The following is a 21,917-nucleotide window of genomic DNA, read 5'->3' as shown; positions in this document are numbered from 1 at the left end:
GAATTTCAGTACTTCCAAGTGACTCCACGAGGTGTAGCCCCAGTTTTTGACTCTGGGAGAGCTCATGTCTGTGGCAGGTGTTACGAATATACCTAGTGCAGGGTTACTTCTACTGGCATGTGCTAGTGTTCTATGAGACAAGGGGACATGTACTGGTCTTGGTTAATTTGGTTATTGCATGTGACTTGCTGCTCTGTGGAAGCTGTGTTTTATTTTCAGCTGTTTAGGTGGATTATGAGCTGGAAGGCTGTCTGGAAAGCTAACTTGTGGCATTTAAGTTGATTTGGTCATGTTGATTTTTTTTTTTTTCCAGAGTGAAATATTTCTGAATCTGTTTGCACTTGACTGTAAAGGTCAAGCCTGTTGTTCTGTCTCAAACAGTTTTGCTTTGCTAATAATGGAGTAGGAGATAGGGCTTGTTCCAGTTCAAGATATAAGGGAGACAAAGCAGAGTGAGTACTTGAAACTGACTTTTGTTTTGGCTGAAAGCATAATACAATACACATTAATCTCTTCTACACTCCCCAAAATAGTCATGGCTGTCGTACATCAAGTACATCTGCATACTGGCAGGTACTGAGATCCTGGACCAAGCTAGACTTGATTTCTTGGTGGTGAAAGTTGGGGAGCCGGTGCTGTTGTGTGTGGGGATTTTCTTTGGGACTTCCTGAGCCTCATGAAGGCAGCTCACATGGTGCTAAAAGAGCGTTGTTTGGCTAGCACAGCATGGAGCTATACTCTGTGCAATGAGCAGGCAAACAGACAGCAGTTGGGGGGGTTTGTGTGTGATCCTTGTCTTAGACATTTACCTGCATATTGATGTGTTTTCATGTAATGTAGCGCACAGAATGAAGCTCCAACTCAGCTCAGTTAGTTGCACATCTGGTGTGCTGACTGCTGTGGTGGCACTTGGGCAGAACAGTTGCTCTTGCTTTGCTCTTCAGAGCTGCTGTGTGCCTCTGGGACATGCGTGGAGAAACGAACAGGTTGGGAAACATCTGTAGGCTGACAAAGGCATCTATTGTACAGCTAGGGCCAAGTTCAGCTCTTAGGACACGTGGTCTAATGCTCTTTGATTATCCAGTTATTAGTGCTTGCATGCCCTGCAGACACTCCTTCCTGGATTGTGTGTAGATGGACAGGTCTTGTTATGCCTCTGTTAACTACACACAGTTATGGTCTTTTTAGAGGATGTTATCCCTTTAGTTTTTGTGTGACCAGCAGTATTAAGTAAAGAGGAAGTGCTTGGGAATCTAGTAATTCTGAGCTAAGTTTTCAGGCTAGTGGCTGAGAGATGGTTACAGGAGAAGGAACTTGATTTGTAGCAGTATCATGTTAATATCACATAAATACTCAAGCCGTCTTTCCTTTGCCAAATTTTGAAGAAAAACAGATGTGCCAGTGTGTGTGCCATCTACTTGCCTTTTTCTTTGCAGATGCATTTTGATAAAGCTGATGTTACAGTATTCATGAGGGGAGGGTATGTGTGCAGATGTGTTGCAGGAGAAAGCTCTTGGACACCCTCACAGGATAAGGCAGTATGGGAGAATGGAGGTTATGTTAGCTGGGTCTAAGAAGGACATGGCAAAGCTTTAAAAAAAAGCTTTGCAGGATCTTAAAGTTTTTTTGGTGTGCTTTACTGGTTTAACTGATTTTTTTTAATTAAATCTCAGTGTTTTGCGTGTCAACATGGAAAAGGAAAATGATTGGATAAAAGCAGTAGAATTCCTTTTCAGACGCACATTAACTAGGAGCCAGTAATTGTGGGAAGAGGGTATGTATTTCTCTGGCCTGTTGTCAGTGTAGTATCAGAGCTGTCAGTGAGTAACCCATGTGTTGCCCACAGGGAAGGGTTCCTGCACTGCTTCTGTGCATGGCGAAGAGAAGTTAACTCCAGGGATGGAGCTCAGTGTCTAGGGAGCAGCACGGTTCCTGGCATGCTTGGCTTTGGCAGCAGGGAAGAACGAGCATGTCGAATTGCATAAGCATGTTAACCGAGTGAGCTCAGCTGCCTTTCCAGCTGTAGAAGTTGGTTGGCTCTGTAAATGTGCACATATGCTCTTTGATGAGTGTCTCACTTGCAGCTGAATAGATGTCACCTCTGGTTCAGAAGGGAGGTGCTCAGTTAGGTTGTGCCACTTGTCTCGGGCATTGCTTTAGTTTACAGTGTTTTGTTTATCTTCGTTCTCCTAATTCCTTAACCTTGTGCTATATTTTACTTGCTGTAGCTATTTTTTGTCTCTGTAATGTTCTAGCTAAGCAGGTGCCGCAGTTGAAGGAATTGATGTTTGTAAGCTGAGCTGTGTTAACTGACACTATGAATGCTCTGTGCCTGCCAAAGGGCAGTGTGAGATTTGGGTGGCAGCTTGGGGACTAACCCAGAACACAGGCAGGGTCAGTCACTTGTCTGATTGTAACTGGATTGCTTCAGATGCCATCCTTTTCCTAAGAAACTATTGGATTTGCAAGCATCTGTTATGAAATGGAAGCTTTTCCTCATTTGTGTCCGTGGGCTTAGTTTAAAAACTGTCAATATGTTGGATGAACAGCTGTTTCCTGATGTGTTTGGGGTATTTGCCTATTGGTGATGCCTGGGAGCTGCCAGTCTGAGAATGTTTGCAGGTCCCAGTGGAGCAGCAATGCCCCGGTGCAGGTCACGTCATCTCTGCGCGGTTGTTGCTTGTCCTGCGTTTTCTCCTCCAGCGGATGGAGATGTGCGGCGATCCTGAAACCCCTGCTCTCCTCCAGGGAGAGTCTGTGTTTCTCTGCATCACTGTCTGGCTTCTGACAGGAAAGGAGCATGAATTCCTCTGCCCCTGCTTTCCTGGTTGTCTTAGGAATGGATTTTAGTCTCCTTCAATGTTTGTCTCCTGGTTAAGGAGGTAGGAAACTTTCCCTTCCTCTCCACATTCTCATGTTCCTTGCTCACGCTTGTCTAGGTTGGTTACTTTTTTCTAGTTCCAGTGCGATGTCTTGGATGTGGGCGGGTTCATTTGTGAAACTGGGTCTCCAAACAGAGGCAGGGTGGAGGAAAGTAGAAAAGTGAAGGTTGCCAACTGGAAATAAAAAAAACCTAGCTTTGATCCTAGGTGACTGTCATAATGAAATAAGGAATACTTATTTTGGTTTAATAGCAGAAAACATACTGCTTTGGCCTCGACATGACATGTTAAAGCACTCTTGTCTAGTGGAACTGAAAATTGGCAGACTTGGGAGTGTTCTCCCTGTAAAGGTAAAAGAGTCTTCCCTTAGTCTTGCTGATCATTAGGTCTGCTTTGCTTCTGGGGCTAGTGGTGAAAGTACTGAAGAAATGATTATAGAGACTCAAGTGAGTGTGAACATCTGAGCACTCTATATCTTGCTCTTCAAGAGGTATCAAAGCTGGTATTGCTGCCAAAAGCATCACATGGCTCTTGGAGAGCCATTACTCCACAGAGGGAGAAGCAAAGATGAAGGGATTTGCCCTGAGTCATATGAGTCTGTACAAGAGATACAGGTAGAGTTTGGAACTATGATGGTTTCTTCCTCATCCCTTCTGTTACACACTGTGCCTTAATTGCCACATGCAAAGCTAAGGTAGGAATTGTGATGTTACGGGGCTTGAGGAGTTTTTATTCAGTCATGTATATGTTTGGCTTCCTTCCAAACTTACATTTTATTTAAATGGGTGGATTTGTTCCTGTGGTGCCTAGAACCTTCAATAGGCAAGTCTCTACCAAGCATGTGCCAAAACACAAGGATGGTTCAATTCCTGGTGTGTTTCAGTTCTGTTGAACTGACTCATCTTTAAAAATTTGTTACTCTGGCTGTGATTTTTATCTGTATATCTTGTCTTTCAGTAGCAGTTGTAATGAGTAATTGTTGCAGTGTTTTGCTTCTTATGAAACAAAAAATAGCTTTGGAAGTGAGTGATTAATATGACATTTTCTTATGTTCTTTTGCAATTCCTGCAGGTTGAAAAATTGAATGTGCTTTTATTTAGAGAAATTGTTGCTGAACAAGTTTTTTCTTGTTCTGGATAATTAACTTGCATATAACTATGAGAGTGGTGCAGAGCAAATAAATAATTAAAGAATGTAAGGCACTAAATTCTACTTTGCTGATATGTGTATATAAGAACCTGACCTGAATACAATCTGTGTTCATGAGACTAGAATAGGAAGAGTGAATGAAATTCAGTATGTCAGCATTTAGACATGGGATCAGTTCTGGTTTGTGTGATGTGCAGGAAAATTAATTGTTTGGAGAAAAGCAAATAAAATGATGGCTTTCTTTGAGCCGTGCTGTTTTGTCTCTGTAGAGCTCAGTAGCACACTCTGCATCTATAGACTTGAGACCTTCAACTTGGCTGTGAGGTGAGAGGAACTATCACTTGGTTTTTATGTCATGAGAACTTGTGTAAGCAACAGGAGGAGTGTTTGCTCCCAGAAAGAGCTATCCAGAGTCGTCTTAGGCAATCCAAAGATGGAAAAGCAAGTTCTTGTTGTTTTGGCAACTCAAAAGGAAGCTGTTTGTTCATTTTATTCGGCCTAGTCTTATAGTCTTTGAATTCCATCCATCTTGGTGTGACTTTATAGTATTATCCTCCCAGCTTCGTGCTTCACCTGAAATATTTGATTTCTCTATTAAACGTTTTATGCTTTTCTCATGACTTTCTGTTTTGTTAAACTGACATCAAATTGTATGGCTGAGTTTTTAAGAGGAGGCTTTTGCTGAAGGACATCTTTGAGTTTAGATGGTAGTTGAGTCCTAACACTTTGATTTTCTGAGATTTCCCCAAACCCATGGGTTTCCTGATCAGTCCCTTTAATAAATAACTCCCTTGTTCTGAGTTTACCACTGTTGACTGGCTTCTTGAAACATGGGAATTATATGAGAGATACTAAATGATTTTGGTAGTCTTGACTCTGCTATCTGTAATCCTGTTTCCATTGCACCATAGCTTAAATTATCAAGCTGCTTAGACTGTTATGAAATTTAAGTGTACTGTTTATTTTAAATTGTTATATGTTACAGTGTGAAGTTTGGAATCCCAAGCACAGAAGTGCTGCAAGGTCTTGAGAGATGCTTTATATGCAATTTGGAATATTCAAATGTATTCAGCATGTACTAGGTGAGGTTCAAGAGCTGCCTGTCCCCATGCAGGTGCCAAGGAAGTATTATTGCCTAAAATGGCTTATAATTCTGTTCATTGGTGTGAGCAGGTCAGATCTCGGGTACTGTGCTCTTGAAGTTTACTTGTCCCTTGCTGTTCTTAGGCTGGCTAACTCTGTATCTCAGCATATACCTTTGGTATGCCAGAGTTAAAACATGTGCCAGTATTTGCCAGCAGCTGAAGACTGTAAGGTAAGATAATGAAAAGCCTTCTTAATTATTCATATTGGATGTTTTAGCACTAATTTCAGGCAGTCAGTCTAATTCTAGTCCTGCTCCTAGATTAAATGGTCAATGAATTATGCTTAGATGTGAAAGTGAGTGAGACTGTTCATCCTAGCAGGGAAGAGATGGGCTTCATCTTGCTCATTTGTATGTGTAAGATGCCTTAGAAAAGGAGGAAACCAGAGACTCTTCCAGTGACATCTGCCTGAGTCTGAAGTGCTGCTGGTGTTACAAACGGCTTGGTTTGTGTCTGCCTGGCCTGGTGGCTCTTGCTTTGTGTGGCAGCCAGAGGTGGCACTGGTCCAGGACGCTGCGAACCAGCCGCTGGGCCGGAGCCGGGCTCTGTGTGCGGAGCTTTGTTCCCGTGCCACGGCAGCTCAGGGGCATTCAGTGCACGGTTAGTCATGGGGGAGGTTAGAGAGCCCTGCTTGGCTTGGCGTTCCTGGCCCTCAACATGGAAATCACAATTAAAGCAGTGATTTCAAGGAAGATGAAAGGCCAGCTAGAGAGCAAGTAAGAGTTTGGTAGAGATAAGGTGTTTGTTTTCTTAATTAGTTGGTAACTATATGGTATGACAATTAAGTTCTGTTCCAAACAAGTAATGGTATTTGCATATTGGCTATATATTATCTACCTGCTGATTTAACTAATTTGTAAGTATATTTGATTTTTCGATTATACTGGGCCTAAAATCAAGCTTTATAAAAAAAGTAATGAATGACATTTGAAATTCATCTAGGAAATTCATTCTCTTAACCTCACCGTTGTAGAATGGTGAACTCTGTGTTTGTTGAGCCTATATGCACAGATCATGTCCCTCTTGTGGTTTTTCAGCTCGCTCTGTTTTCAGGTCAGACCAAACTACAGCTGGAGCCGAGTTCAGTGAACAAAAACACGAGATGGGGAAGACATGCTAAAGATAAAACTGCTGTTCAAAGTTTTCAGGTTTTGGGATTTTTTTTTTTGTAAACTGTGCTAGTGGATGCTCATTGTAGGTGTCTTACCAATGTCTTGGGTAAGTTGAAAAGCTTTCTTGTGAAAAGCACAGATGAGTAAGTAGATGTTAACAATAATTTTCATAGTAAATGAATTGAACTGTTGGTGAACTGCTGGTAGCCTGCTGTGGTCCTTTACTTAGACAGAGGAAGGAGGTATTACTTGACTTAAATACAAGCTTCTGTTAAATATAGTTGCAGAGTTAAATGCATTAATTTTTTTCCCCCCAGTGAACAGAAGGAGGTGGTGATGATGTAATACATGAAAGTAGTACAGTGGTTGTGACTAACGCTCAAGCAGCTTGATTGAAGATGGAAATACAGGGAGGATTTTGGTCTCTTTCCAGCCAGGGTATGAGAACGCATCAGCTTTACCCTAAGAAATAAAATACTTTGTCTTGGGTGCAGAAGATGCATTCCTTGCAGGGTATAGCAAATGCTTGGGTTTTTTTGTTTTGTCTGTTTATTTTTTAAAAGCATACATTAAGTGAGCCTTTCAGTCAATCTGCCTTCATCTTCCTTAATTAGGTTACTGCAGGAATTGCAAGTGTGTTAGGAAATTTATATGCTACAGGAAATTGGTGTTTTCTGTTTCTCTAGCAGCCAAGTAGCCAAGACTGTCAGGCAGACATGCCATGGAAGCAGTAGTCAAACATGGCTAGCAGGTCACCTGGACGTGGAGAAGCAGGTGGAGTGATGAGCTGTCCTGCAGGACACAGAGCTCTGTTTCTTTTGCTGTTCAATATGCCAGCTCTTAGGCATCTCAGGGTTGGCGCTTGGGCATGTCTGGAGCATGGGTGTTAATAAACACAGAAACTTTTCACAAACATCTACAGCAGACCTTAATTCAGCTTCCCCATCTCTCTCAGTAACTGAAGTGTCTTGGATCTCCCATGCTGTCGCTGGTGCTTCTGTCAGAGCTTTTTTGTGAGGTTGGCCTACAGCTGATGCTGGAAGAAGTGGAATCCAGACATGCAAGCCTGTGGCAGGGTAGCAGTCCCATTAGCAGAGTTGTGCAGACCTGCCTGTGCTGTGGCTGCACAGTGTTGTCCTGCTGGGTTGTGATTTGCAGCTGCTGTTTTCCCAGTGCTGCCGTAGGAGCGGATGCAGATTTGAGAAAAACAGTGCTACTTGTCTAAACTAGCCCTGATAGTCAGCTTCTTACATGGTGGGAATTTGTGTGGGCAGTGGGAAAGGGAGCAGTGGTATGGCCCTTGGAATGCATTGTCTGCATTCTTAAAATAAAGTGGAGAAATACTCAACTCTGAAATGTGTGTGTAGAAATTGAGTATTTTAGAAGTAGGGAGCTATTTCTGTTCTTGGTTTGGGCAGTGCTGAGCTCTTGAGCTTGGAAGTAACATCTGTCAAATGTTCTTTGGGCTGGGGCTGCATCTCAGAGCCTTGTGTTCATGACTGAGGGTCGTGGGATAAACTTCACTAAGAATATCCATGCCCGTGTGCATGTTCACAAAAGCACAGATGTAAATGTATGGAAAGGTGGATGTGTATACGATGGGTGTTAGTTAATGCTGCCTTCATTAAACCACTTTCCATTGCTTTCCAGGCAGGGAGCACACACACAGGGATTACAGCTTGGCTTGGCAGCCACACAGCAGGGCTGGGGGTAGGTCACGTATGGCACCTTCCCAGGGTCTGGCATGCTCAGGGCCAGCAGTCACTGGGGCAGCAGTGTTGGAGTGAGCAGAGTGTGGCAGTGTTCTGGCATGGGGAACACCAGAACTCCTCAGCCCACAGTCTGGAAGCTGGCGTGTGGCATGAGGTACACACCAGCTGCTGCAGGAGTTGGTGTTGCACTGCTGCAAAACAGACCTTCAGTAATAGGGCATGCCCTCATCTTCTCATGCAGAGGTGCTTCAGGAATGGGAAGACAGAACTGTGGCTTCCTTCTCTGGTGGAACTTGTGACAAAACCTAAACGTTTCATCAAAATTTTTTCATAAGGCTTGGAAAAGGCATTTTGAGTTTCTGTTAAAAGTTACTCCCTCAACAATCACATGGTGTTTGGAATCTGACTGTTGGATTTCTATGCATTTTTAAAGGCTTTGCTGTCAAAAACAGATGGAAAGCTGCACAGCTTCAGGAATTAAATTAATATTTTCTATACAAAACGATGCAAATTAATATTTTCTATGCAAAAAGGTATTTCTTGTGTATGCTTTTAGTCTGCCACTCCTAAAAGTGCCTGCAGTATGGCATCAGTGCTGGCAGAAGGCAGTGCCTCTGAGGAGAAGGGCTGCCATCCTTGTGGGGAGGAGGGAGGTTCTGGGAATTTGTACCAGTGAACCTATCCCAGTAGGATGCCAATGCACATGCAGAGTTATGCATGTTGTGGCAGTGCACCACCAGGGAAATGGAGTAGCAGGATGGAAGAGGAGGCTCTGTGGCAGCATAGCAGCGTATGAGGGTCGTGGAAGGACTCTCAAGAGCCAGAGAGCTGGTGTGTGTTTTGCACAACATAAAGGTGGGGTCAAAACTGAGCTGCAGGAAACAGCTCTTGGCATGGGTTTACTTCAACTGTGGTAGAAAGGAGCTGACTCCAAATTCTTGGGAAAACAGTACATGGTCATATTGTTTGATGCAGGTTGAAAAAAGGCCTTTTTCAGTCCTCCGTACAAAAGTGAATAGGATATGAAGAGCTGTTTTTCTTGAGCTTGTGCCTTTTTTGTGGAGAAGGACTAGTTCCTCCTGGAGTTTCTTCTTAATGTCCTTTCATTTTGGACACTGGTTTCTTTTGTGTCGGAGTACCACAGAAGCTATAGAGGTTAGAGCTGGGGGGAAGGGGGGATGTTTGGGGTTATTTTTTTGTTTGCTGGCTTTTTGTTGTTGTTTTATATTTGTTTGGGTTTTTGTTTTGTTTTTGGTGGGGATTTTTGTGGCTTTTTTTGTTTTGGTTTTGTGGGGTTTTTTTCTCTCATGGAAGAAAGCTGTTTAAAGCTTTTAATAAGGTCATACTGCTTTCTGTCATTGCAGACTTGCAGTAAGGTTTTATTTGTTTGTATTGCTAGGAGCCTGTTTCAAAGCATTTGTACTTGAACTGCTTTATTCTGTGTTTTGAATGGATTCCTAGTCCATGAAATGGTTCTTTCCAGTGCATTGGGCTTGCAGCTACAGTGCTTGGAAGCCTGTGCAGTTCTGGAAGGTGGGTCACTTCTGGAGCAGGTCAGCTCTGGCTGCAGTTCAGCCTCATCCTGAAGATCTGTCTCTGGAACTAGCAGGGAGCAGACGTGCACAAGTGGACCAGGCATCAAGTGATTTCTCCCAGTCAGCAGTGAAAGTGTTGTTAAGTGAAGAAATGTATTCAGGACACAGACAAATGTACTGAAATAATCCTTCTATGGGGCAATATCTGGAATGCCAAAAAGGCAGACCTGTTTTTTTAACGGAAATTAGCATGTAGATGGGTAGCCATCTTCTTCCAAAACTGGGGAATAAGAGGCTATATGTGGGCAGATGGGTCACAGGGAGTTAATTGTACTTGAACCTGTTCCTCTAGCTTTGTGGAGAGGGATACAAGGCTACCTCCCTGACCAAGGTGATGTGAAGCTGAGGGCCTGTCTTGGCAGCGGGCTTCAAATTAGAAAGAAACTATCTTTTTGGTTGTTGTTGGGCTTTGTTAACAACAGCTTTACACTGAACTTTATTAGGAACAGCTTTCCACAGGGACTGTAAAGCCAGTGTGGAATTGTGCTGTGATGGAGGCAGTCAGGTCAGCCTTGGAACTCCTCTTAGGGCTCACAGCTCCAAGGCTTTGTGTCTTCAAAAACTGTCCTCCTGAACATAAGATCATACTGAGTTGTTAAGGAAGTTCCTAAATATCTAACTGTCCACACTGCATAGGCATATGAGAACGACTAGGATCTGTTGATGTACACATTTATTTCTTCATTAGTTTCAGGTGTTGAAATGTACAGAAAAAACGCATGGAAACACGGTATCTGAAAACATACTTTTGTATAATCCTTGGCTTTATCAAAACATACATTTGGGGATTTACTTCTCTGAATGGAAATGGATGCTAAAAACTCAGTCACCTCTCCAAAACAGCCAAGTTTTAATGGATTTGTAAGGAGCCATTTACAGTGTAGTAGCTGCCATTCCTGTTTCAGCTTTTACATATGTGATTAATGGTTGCTGTGTGTTACTGTAGAGGTAAAATCTTTCTGTGCCATAAGTTCTGTACTGTTTGTCTGAAATTTGAATACATAGTCAAGGAGTTCACTACTTGGAGAAACAACATTTGATGCTTTTATATGTTTGAAAAAAATCTGTATGATGTAAAGAAAGGTGTTGTCTATATATGCATAACGTGTGTAACTGTATTCAGAATATCTTTGTTACTATTCTTCTAGACTGTCTCCACAAAATGGCTCTCAGCAATCTGAAAGATGGTAAACTCACTGGGAGATTTTTCAGCCTTATTTTGTTCTACCTGAGTAAGCAAATAGGGTGCTTAGAATTCTGACAGCTCCACTGTTTCCTGGTTTGAGTTTCAGGAATGTAACATGATAAGGTGTAAACGGCATGTTGAGGCCTGTGAAATTACTCAAGGTTGACCTTAAATATGCATAGGAAAAAAACCAAACACAAGTGGCTGATGTAGAATTTCATTGAAAACAAACAAACAAAATAATTAGCCCAGAAAAAAGGCCCAAATCATTGCTGGTTAGCTGATGAGATGATCCCAAAAGTGCGTAGTTAAGGTGGCACAAAGGCAGTTCAAGTAAAGAAGGGTAAGAAAGATGTGTGAGCTTTTTAAGGAGTTTAATTGTGCTAAGTATCTATTGGCTTATCCAACTATAGATCCAATAGAAAGACTTTTTGCTAAGTATTTCAGGGAAAAGTGCAATGTGGCTGTCCTTGGGAGGATTTAAACTTCGAATGACTCTGGTGGAAATCAAAGACTGAAAGAGCTGAAGCTCCTTGTTGTGTTGAACACCAGACAGCAGCTGAGCCCCACATGGCCCAGTGGGAGGGGAGAGAACGGGAAGGGGGAGCAGTGAGGAAACCCATGAGCTGGTGGCAGGACAGTTCACCTAGTCGGGTCTTGCTCAGGATTGTGCCCCTTGACTCTTGCAGTGAAGGATTTGTAAAGCAGTGGTATTTACTGATGGCAAACTATTCAAGGTGAGGGATCTGCTTCTTGCCAAAACAGGACAGGTCTGCTTTTCAGTCCCTAGGATTCAGCTGCCGGCTGATACCGCCACCTGATGGCAAGAGCAGCCCTTGGCTCAGCATTTCGGGCTTTGCTGCTTTCCACTGATGGTTTCTACCTAGGCCTGCCTGCTCAGGCTGCATCAGAACAGTTGGCAGCGGGACTTGAAATCTGGAGTTCTGTTTTGTCCTCCTGCTAGTCAGAGAAGATTTCAAGGCTATAAAACTGGCTTTAAAAGTCAAGAAGTGATTATTACCCTCGAATCACAAGTATTTTGCTTTACCTGACTGCTGCTTTATATTTTTGGCCAAATATTGGTGCTTAAAAACCAGGTAGTTTTATTGTGAGAACAGTACACAAACTCTTCTGCAAATGAGGGTCTTGCACATCCCTGTAGCAGAATCCCCAGGCTGGAGCCGCCTTGGATCCTTTCAATGCCAGCTGCCGTTCAGTGTTAAGAACTTGAGCTATTAAGAGTGGGTGTCTGGTGAATTTTTAGGAAGGCCCTATGTAAACTAGGGTGGGGTTGTTGAATTATTCTGCTTTGACAGCCTAGCATGTCATTTGACTACATGACAATCAAGTTAAAAAATAATAAATATTTAATCTTCAAGAAAAATTTTAAATATAACTTAGCTTCTTGAGTGGTAGTGATTATGTGCTTATTTGCTCAAGCACATGAGACTTGCATCAAATGAGGTGCACTATACTTAATCAACATGGCTTGCAGATGCTACTAGGTACCATGAAATGTGTGCTTTTCAGTTGGCTGCCTGATTATCTGAGGAGTTAATAATTTTAATTTACTTATTTGTGTCCTGGTGGTCTACCCGAGCTCCTGCCTTAGTACACAATTCCTGTGGTGCTGGTTGGCTTTGGATCAAGCAGCAGTTAAGGAAAGAAGGGATTTACATGGTGCCTTCTGTGAGGTGGATTTCCTCTAAGTCTGGCAAAGCTGTGCATGGGAGCCTTGAGGTGATGCCAGTGTGGCCTCCTTGAGCAGCAGGCAGGGCTGACAGGAGGCAGCTAAAACAACTCTGCTGTGTTTCACTTTAGTGTCCCGAGTATTGGGAAGTACTTCCTGTGTAGGTTGTTTCACTTGTGTGTGTATTTCTTACCTCCTTGATTCTTCTCTACCAGTGAAGAGAGGAAAAACCCCTCAAAAAAACCCTACTGCGGAGTGGGCTCAACTGAGTGGTTCCCAGTTCATGCCATTGTCAGACTAAGAATGTTCCCAGTGGGACTGGTTGTAAGAAAATTCTTAATTGTACTCTGCACACTGAGTGTGGTTTAAATAAAAATGCTTCTCTAGGGCTGGTTGCTTGCTCTGTCTGGGGCTCCAGGGAGGCTATTGAGGCTAACCTGAAAAGTCAAGTGATTTCTTCAGCGTCTCTCAAGACTTTTTCTATTTTATTTTTTAGATGTTAGAATGTGGGTTTAGGGGATTATTAAACCTTGACTTGATTCAGGTTTTTGAATTACTCTAATTACTTCAGGGTTGATATCTCAATACATAGTTGTTTTGTGCTTTATAAATTCATTTGAATGAATGCTTTTCTAATGCTTTTATGTAATGTTATAAGAAAATAGTAAGACCTGAATGGTTTTGGTTTTTTCATGAATACTCGATTTAAAAGAAATGGATTGAGGTAACAGTTATTTAAATTCTGAAGTGTTTGTTACTAGTCACTCAGTGAGCAACACAGTCTTTGTTGCTTATCCTTAGGATGTGGTGATGTTGACTAGAGGAATACCAAGAAGCTCAGGTAGCTTCTTCTTTTTGCACTTGTGTTCTCCAGGTGGCTTCTCCACTGTGTTTCTGGTACGCACGCCCAGCGGGACGCGCTGTGCGCTGAAGAGGATGTGTGTGAATAATGTGCCAGACCTCAACATCTGCAAGAGGGAGATCACCATTATGGTAAGAAGGGCATTACTTGGAACTGGAAAATGTGTCAGTTTGTAGTGTACACACAGCAAATGTCTCTCCAGTGTTTCTAGACACCACTTGCTTTTGATGCAGTACTTCTGATTTTCCACCTGTACTTTCAGAAACTAATGCTGGCTTTAGGGTTGGTGCATGATGAATTTCTAAAATTAAAGTATGTATTTGATACCTCAAATGAAATGTATGTGTTCTGTTTGGTCAGTGTGTCTGGTTCCCAAGCAAAAGGACTTTCTTCCAGAGCTGCAGTGGCAACTGAAAATGGCTCTTTGTTTTCTCAGTACTGAAGTGTAATGTCCATTTTCTTTTTCAGAAAGAGTTATCTGGGCACAAGAACATTGTGAGTTATTTGGACTGTGCTGTCAATTCACTAAGTGATAACGTGTGGGAGGTGCTCATCCTGATGGAGTACTGTCGAGGTAAGAGTCATTGCCTAGGTTTCCTGATGAAAATATTTATTGCTACCACCTGTGATTTTGCTTAAAACTGTTCCCTTAATATAGGAGGGTAACCTGCATGTGTCACAGCTGGAATCCAAGTAGAGTTTGTTTTGCTTTTCTGCTGGCATTGCTACCTAGGCACTGGGCAAAATGTCAACGTTTCACAAAGCTGTGTAATTAAATGTAGTTACAAACAGGGAAATTCTCTATGTATGAAGTGCTGTTCTGCTGGTGGTGCTAAGCAACAGGTACCTGGAATGTAACTCGATAGGAAAGATTATCAAATTTTCATCACTCTTCTCCCTCTGCTATTTTTGTTCAAGATGACAACATTGAAGAAGCTTCACCTGATAGGTGATTTCCTACAAAAGGACATAGTAAAGTTCAGGTTGATAGTGCTGTCCAAAAATATGTTAGCCATGTGTTCCTGCTTGGCAGTGTAACTTTGTTTGAAACGATACCTAAGTCAGGGACTGTCTGTTCCCCTCATTTCACATATGTGTGGGATAAACTTGCCAGTGAGTTTAACTTGTGAAGTTTGTCTAAAATCTAGGGAGACTGGAATCTGGCCTTCTAGTATGAGATGGTTGTTAACCCAAGTAACTGGTCATACTTTGGAACAAGTGCTGCTGGCACAAAGTAAATACTTCTAGAAAGTAGCCTCCCATGGTCTGTATTGCTCAACCAATACTTTGAGCTGAGGTGTATGTGGGTTATATTTGCAATAGAAGCAGTGAGCATTGTAGTTTGTGCAATTTGTACCATAAGGAGCAGAAGACAATGTAGCTTAATGTAGATTTTGGGGAATGGATTAAGGAGAACTTAAAAACTAATGGCCACATTTTTGGCCCTTTACCCTGCTTGTATAGGTGCATTTCTGTACCTCTGTGGGAGCTCAATTCTGACTCGCTGTTGGTAGTACTGTTTCCCTAATGGTCCTGGTAGATAGCCCCGTGGATGTCAGCTGTCAGATAACTTGACAGTGGCAGGCTTCCTGTGTTGTAAGCATACTTGTTTGACAGAATGCCCACCAAGGGCCTGCTGTGTCTCTGCAAGAATCCTTTTTCATCTCTGTGTGCAGTGAGCATTGTGGTAGGAAGAGCTTAGTGGTGTCTGGTACAATTACTGCAAGAAACAGGGAAGTATTGATTCTCAATCTTAAAAGAAACCTATGAAAAGGGAAAGGGAGGTCTTCTTTCTCAGAGGATGAGTTCAAGGCTTTGTTTCCCTCCTTCCCTGCCTCCCCTTTCTTCCTCCTTTGTCTCCCAGAAAGACAGAGAGGGTGTTTAGAGAATAAATTCAGGAACTCAGTTGACAGAGTTTGGGTTATGGATCCTATTGCAAGAGACAGGTTTGAGGTGGCATATTGGTGTGATGGATTCTTTTTTTGTGTTTGCAGCAATTGGTTTCAAACATGTTTCAGCCTCAGGGGCTGGATTGCTTTCATTTGAGTCAATAGTTTTTCTCTTTAGGGTGATAGAAGAGTGTGCGGTTGGAAAACTAGGTTTGTTCAAATACAGTAACTATGGAAAACTTTGCTGCATCGTGTTTGTGGACTTAATGCATATAACTCTTTTACTTCTGTACCTGCTAGGAATTATTTGAAAGAGATTTCTCCTGTTTCTTTAGCTGGGCAAGTTGTGAACCAGATGAACCAACGTCTGCAGACAGGCTTCACAGAGTCGGAAGTAATGAGAATATTTTGTGACACCTGTGAAGCTGTTGCCCGGTTGCATCAGTGCAAAACACCTATAGTTCACCGGGATCTCAAGGTATGACTTTCACTGTAAGAAAATCCAGGCTAAAATAGAGGATCTGCTTGAAAAGGATTGAGGATATGGGAGAGATTTCTTTAAGACAGGTTTCTAGTTGGGAGCTTGCTGTTGGTAGAGCTATAAACACATTAACCATAGGACATCATTCATTGCTAAAACAAAGTTTAGCAGTTGATTTTTGGGAAAACTTCCTGTTTGTGTATGAACCTGGAAATGCATGCTTTTGTTAACTTATTTTTTGTGCATTGATTTTCTTTGAAGGTGGAGAATTTATTGTTAAATGATAATGGGAACTACGTTCTCTGTGATTTTGGCAGTGCCACTAACAAATACCTGAACCCTCAAAAAGATGGTGTTAATATGGTTGAAGAAGAAATTAAAAAGTAAGTTCACTTTTAGGTGGTCTGTCATAAGGAGTGACTGTGCTGCCAGGAAACTCCATGTATTATAGTGTGGTGTGCATGTATCACTAAAGCTGAAATTAAGGGCTGATCTTGAACTAATTTTAGTGTAAATATAGTAAAAGATGGCAAGTATTTGATAAGATTTCCTCCATTTATTCACAGATTGTTTTTCAAAACTGTGATTATTAAAAATAAAACTGTTGGGAAAAATCATGCTGTTGCGAAAGTAAATTGTTCAAAAAGATATGTCTGGCTCCTGGCCATTTTAGGAGTTGGATATTTTTAGTTTGTGCTTTTGTAATACTGCTAAGCAAATACTTGCTAAGATACCAAGAATTAATGTAAAGAAGCACTGCAGTGGATTTATGTAGTCTCATTTGCAGAGTATGGTCCATGTCCATTCTCCTGAGACTGATCAGAAAAATACTTCAGCTTTTCTTAGACACACTCTTGAAAACATGTTTTATTATTGTTTTGCATTTCTGGGCTAACTACTGCAGAAGGGTAAATGCAGGCTGCTTATTTTCAAGTCATGAAGTGAAACAGGCTTTTTCTGGCTCTGAAGTGTTTGAGCTGCCAGCTGAGCAGTTGTTTTGGGATGTTAGTGTTTTGAAGTCTGCGTTCTGTGTGTTGCAGTGTGGGACAGGGAGAGCCTTTGCAGGACTCTGTAGTTGCCCCCCTCAGGTGATTGACTGCATGTACACAGTCACTCCAGTAAAAGTCTGTGCTTTGGGGGAATAACACTAAAAGCCAATTTTACCTGACTTAATGCTTATTCTTGTGTATGATAGTTTGTAATGGTGCTCCAGACATTATCTGTGATGCTGCAAATGCACTAATGAGAAGGATGCAAGACAATTCCAGGCACATGTCTGGAACTTGTGTAACTGGTGTGTGCACGGTGGATCAAGAAAACACCCTCTTACTTCTGAGGAGAGATTTTTAGCTATGTCCTCTGTGTTTTGTTGCTAGGTACACTACCCTATCATACAGAGCTCCAGAGATGATCAATCTATATGGAGGAAGGCCAATTACTACCAAGGCAGATATCTGGGTAAGCAAAAAATTGGATAGTATGATATATGGGACTGGTTAAGGAAGGGGGAATTAAAACCAGCATTGACTGACTGAAAAATTAATTATTGGAAAATGAAATAGATTGGGCAGCTACAGAACACAGAACAGTAGAGATATCTTGGGTAGTAATATTTTGTAAATAAAAATACTCCCGTGTTTGATTTTTTAAAAAAACTTAAATGAAGTGGGATGTGATTTAAAACATCTCTTCTTATGTTGGCTCTGGTTTCTCCTTGATAGCCCCCTGCAATTTCTTATGGAAACCTGTTGCTGGTATGATCAAGAAGGGTATTTTTAGTAGTTGATGTGCAGAGAAGAAAAAAAGGGGAGATTAAGTGCAAAGAGTAGTGGTATCTGTGGGTGATGTGACACAGAGAATGCAGCCCTTGGTGTACTATGGTTTGTACTAGGTGGTACAGGAATCAGTGGAAGAGCAAGTGCTGTTAGAGCTGCTTTCAATCCATCAGCTTGTCACATCAGCTGTATTCCAAAGTGCAGCTCCTGCACTGTGGCCAGGGTGCAGCACCCTCTTAGTGCAGCCCTGTGGTAGCAAGGGCTTCCTCTCCTCACAGGGCTTGTGTTTCTTTTCCAGGCACTGGGCTGCTTGCTGTATAAACTCTGCTTCTTTTCCCTTCCCTTTGGAGAAAGCCAGGTTGCCATTTGCGACGGGAGCTTCACTATCCCGGATGGCTCGCGGTACTCCCACAGCGTGCACTGCTTGATCAGTAAGTACACAGGCAGTGGCAGCAGCCCTTCCAGCTCACACAGCCAGCAAAGCACAGCAGCTGCTGCTAAGCACCATCGCTGTCAGCACCTGCCACGTTCAGCTGTGCCTCTCACCTCCCCAAGAGCCTTGTTGGAGCTCAGGGCAACCTTTTGGTTTCTCTTTTGGTGTCCATAAATCTCAAAGGAATAGGGGAAATGCCAAGAGTGCTTACATTTATTGTTTAGCTGTGTTTATTCATGTTTTTTGCCATTAAGTGTGTATTTCTGTGGAATGTCGGACTGCTGACAGTATGTTCTGTCCAAGTTGGAGAGCTGTGTTTAGATAAATTTGAGATGCAGCTTTAGCCCAGCAACATCAGTGTAAATAGACTAATTGCACTGGGGACAATTTTAGTAGTAGTTGCAAAGTTTATACCGGAACGAAAATCTGGAAAATTTTGGGCAGCCCCAAGTGTCAGATGTGAGCTCTGGCAAAAGTTTGGAAGCACTAAGTGTGTGGAGGAAAATTTTGGATGAGAAGCAATTCTGAGGTTTGTGATCCATCCATTACCCAGGCACAGAGATGTGGGAGCTAATATTTTCAGTAATCATCAGTTTTGTCTTTGTTTTCAGTTTAGAGTAGGCTCACTTGAAAGAGTGAGATGGACAGCATATGAAAAATTCAAAAGGTTTGAATAGGAGCTCTTATAACTTTAAGCTATGGATGTGTTGACTACATAGTTTGTGCTTTTATATAATAAGCAATACCAAATCCAAACCACTTTCAGTGCACATTCATAATTGAGAAACAGGAGTTATGATAGTAAGCACTTGCCTTCTGCCAGTACTGACAAAATGTGATATATTTTAAAAAAATTTAAGTACTTTCCTCTGTTACGGGCTTACCTATTTTTTAGAAAAGTATGGGTTTTAATCCTTTCTCCTAGGTATGAATGCAGATTTTTTAATTCAATGAATAGCTGTGCCAAGATGAGCAATACTGACATGGAATATATGTGGGTGAGACAGAATGTCCTTGTGTAAACTTCCCTTCTTTCCATTTGGAGTGGAAATCATAAAAAGCTGCACTTGGTCATAAAAGGTATTTCAGGGACTGTGGCTTCATCTCAGCTGTTTTACAAGGCAGTGACTGGGGAGGAAGAAACTGAACATGCCCCACCCCATGAATTTAACATTTCAGAATCAAGTGGCAGGAGTCACTTCGGTGAATGTTGTGCTTCCATGTCATGGTGCTGCAACTGAGTGCTGGAATCTGTTAAAAATTAAACTTGAAGTCAACTGTACAGGACATGAAATAATTACTTTATGTAAAATTCTGGGATCTGTCTGATACTGTTTTTTCGGCCTGTGGAGGATATTTGTAAAATGATGTGTTAGGTTGGCTATTCTACTGAGCCTTTGTGCAAGTGTAGTTCACTTTGCTCATCAAAAGTGAGAAGTTAAATTTTCATAGTGTTCATTTACTTGATAGCAGAATATATTTTTAGAGGCTTAGGTTTTTTAGAAAGGGTATTTTATTGCTTATGTGGGTTCTCTGGTTTTCTAGGCAAGATTGCTGGATTATGTATGCTGTGTTATATTTGATTTCTTGGAAAAACATCAAACCTTTTAATTTGGGAAGCAAATGTTTGAGAGGGAGCATAAGGAATTTTGTCTTGTCAGGGAAAGATCCTTTTATTAATGGAATTGTATTTTTTTATATGCAAAATTGTTCATAGTCAATGAAACCTACAGACAAAAGTCTTAGCATGATGTAGTAAGATATGTCAATCTTGTTTACACCGAATTTTGTGTTAATCCTGGAAAATGTTAGTGCAGTGAGCTGATTTTGTGTTGTTTCTCTCTGCAGTTACTAATTCCTACTTCAGTTTAGCTCTGTTTTGCACAGCTGAGTGTCAGCATATCAAGCAGCATACATGTTCTGCAATTGTTTTTGACCCTATAAACTATTTGACTTGACAAAAAGTATTGAAAAAAGTCCCCCAAACCCAAGATAACAGTGCAAATTACTCTTGTGGTGATAAGCTGATTTGGTGGAACTGCTGGATTTTTTCCTTGCTGGTAGCATACTGTCTCAACAGGCTTTTTGTGATCTAGCACTGATAAGTCTTATCAATTTTTGCAGGATATATGCTTGAACCAGATCAAGAGAAGAGACCTGATATCTTTCAAGTATCTTACTTTGCCTTTAAAATTGCCAAAAAGGAGTGTCCAGTGTCTAATATTAATGTAAGTACTCAAGTGTTTTCAGTGTCTTATGCAGTACTGATGTACTGTCATAGGAGCTGAGGGATCACATCAGCTCTGTCACATGCCTGGTTCCTGAACGTAACACAGAGCAGAGGACACGTCAAGCTGATGTTGTGTACATGCAGTATGAGCTCTCTGTAAATAAAATATGTTCTTAATTTTGAGGACATAGCTCCGTGGACACTATTGATACCATACCAATACCCAGTTTAGGATTTTAGCCATTAGTAATCTCTTAATACAATCAGTATGAAATATCCAGATGTTAACCTTGTTGACAGTAGAAAGCTGAATGTTGTAAATGGAGTGTCAAGAGCGTGTATGTTTGCTCTTGGATAAACACTTCCCTTAGCAATTGTGGTAGTCCAGTGGAAGGACTCCAGTGAGTTGGAAAGCAAACAGAGCAGTACTTGAGTCAGCCTGCCTTCTTTCCCCCACCCTTGGTTTCCATGGGGGTCTGAGCTTGGTCTGCTAGATGCCTTGCTTCACAGATGTAATTACATCTGTAGTGCAATGGAATCTGGGGACTTTTAGCTAATGTTGAGTATAAAGTGGTTCTCAAGACAAGCATCAGGAAAAATTCATCCCAAAATTGAGTATACAACAGATACCGATGGTAGTAATTTCTGCCTTCAGAGGCAGACCATTGAATTTTCTGAGATCCCTTTGAATTCCTTTTTTCCATTATTGTTGTAGAAGGATCTCAGTAAATTTGAGTGTTGCCTTTTGGAAATACCAATTAAAATAAACCAGGAAGTCTTGAAATACTTGATAATTATCTGTCTCTATCATTTGTGACCAGGTTTAGATTTGCATTTGTTATGTGCATTTGTCATGAGAGTTGATTTCTTTTCTCCTTTGCTCCAAACTGCCATATTCCATATAAAACAGAGTCTTGGTGATATGGGATTCATTCAGGGATGAGGTTGGGGGTAAGATAAAAGCCTGTCAAAGCTTTGGTGCTGCATGGTTTTCTGGAATTTGTATTGTGGTGGAAGAGCAGAGTGTGCTAAAAACAGTTCCCTCCAAAGATTGGTCTTTGCTTTAGAGCTTGATGCTGAAGTGAGTCTCTGTGCAGTCACACAAAAGTGCTTGGAGACAATGTTGTATGTTATTGTTGATGGTTGGCAGTGTAAATGAAGTGAAACAGCTGACAAGAGAGTCAGATCAGTCAAGTTCTGCTTTGAGGAACCTGCAACACACTGAGAGGATATAGAGATACTGGTAAGGTAAACCCTTTTCCAGTTACAGCTGTGAGTTCTGCATGAGGCCTTGTCATGTGGAGGTCTTGAATCCAAGTATTCCTCTTCAATATGTAAGAAATTTTTTTCTTTCAGGATTTTTTTTTTAAATTTATTCAAATTTGTTTTTCCCAAGAATTCTCCTGTCCCCTCAAGTCTTCCTGAGCCCATGACAGCTAGTGAGGCAGCTGCTAGAAAAAGCCAAATAAAAGCAAGGTGAGCAGAGGATGTCACTTTTCTTTCTCCTAATGTTGTTAAGCTATGTTTGTTTAAAATCTGTTTTCATACACTAACGGATTAGTGAAGTATTACCTCAGTAGAAGTCATTAGATAAACTGCTTTTCTAAGAACTTGAAGTCTGTTTGGATTCCACTTCTTTGCTTTTTTCATTATATTGGGAATCCATGAAGGGAAACTGATATTTTGAAGGCAAATGGGTTTTGTTATTTGTTTTTGAGAAATGGAAATTTTTATGGAGAAGGATTCACTTTTTTTGTCCTTGTTAATAAAAACAAA

The 21,917-nt window shown here is 41.4% G+C and overlaps 1 protein-coding gene across 2 annotated transcripts in view; it reads left to right on the top strand.

Annotated features, from left to right (window-relative positions):
* BMP2K (BMP2 inducible kinase) overlaps positions 1 to 21,917 on the top strand; it is a 49,486-nt gene that overhangs the window by 5,555 nt on the left and 22,014 nt on the right. The window contains exons 2-9 of one of the 2 annotated variants that reach the window (XM_021529520.2): positions 13,346 to 13,464; positions 13,802 to 13,907; positions 15,558 to 15,700; positions 15,965 to 16,086; positions 17,080 to 17,161; positions 17,777 to 17,909; positions 20,036 to 20,139; positions 21,538 to 21,617. In XM_021529520.2, coding sequence (XP_021385195.2) covers positions 13,346 to 13,464; positions 13,802 to 13,907; positions 15,558 to 15,700; positions 15,965 to 16,086; positions 17,080 to 17,161; positions 17,777 to 17,909; positions 20,036 to 20,139; positions 21,538 to 21,617 — 889 coding nt within the window. Of the gene's footprint in view, positions 1 to 13,345; positions 13,465 to 13,801; positions 13,908 to 15,522; positions 15,701 to 15,964; positions 16,087 to 17,079; positions 17,162 to 17,776; positions 17,910 to 20,035; positions 20,140 to 21,537; positions 21,618 to 21,917 lie in introns of those variants that run through there. The other variant, XM_077783089.1, reaches the window with a different exon arrangement.

This window comes from Lonchura striata, chromosome 4, assembly GCF_046129695.1.
Source record: "Lonchura striata isolate bLonStr1 chromosome 4, bLonStr1.mat, whole genome shotgun sequence".
Taxonomy (NCBI): domain Eukaryota; kingdom Metazoa; phylum Chordata; class Aves; order Passeriformes; family Estrildidae; genus Lonchura; species Lonchura striata.
This window is presented reverse-complemented; position numbering and strand designations above follow the sequence as displayed.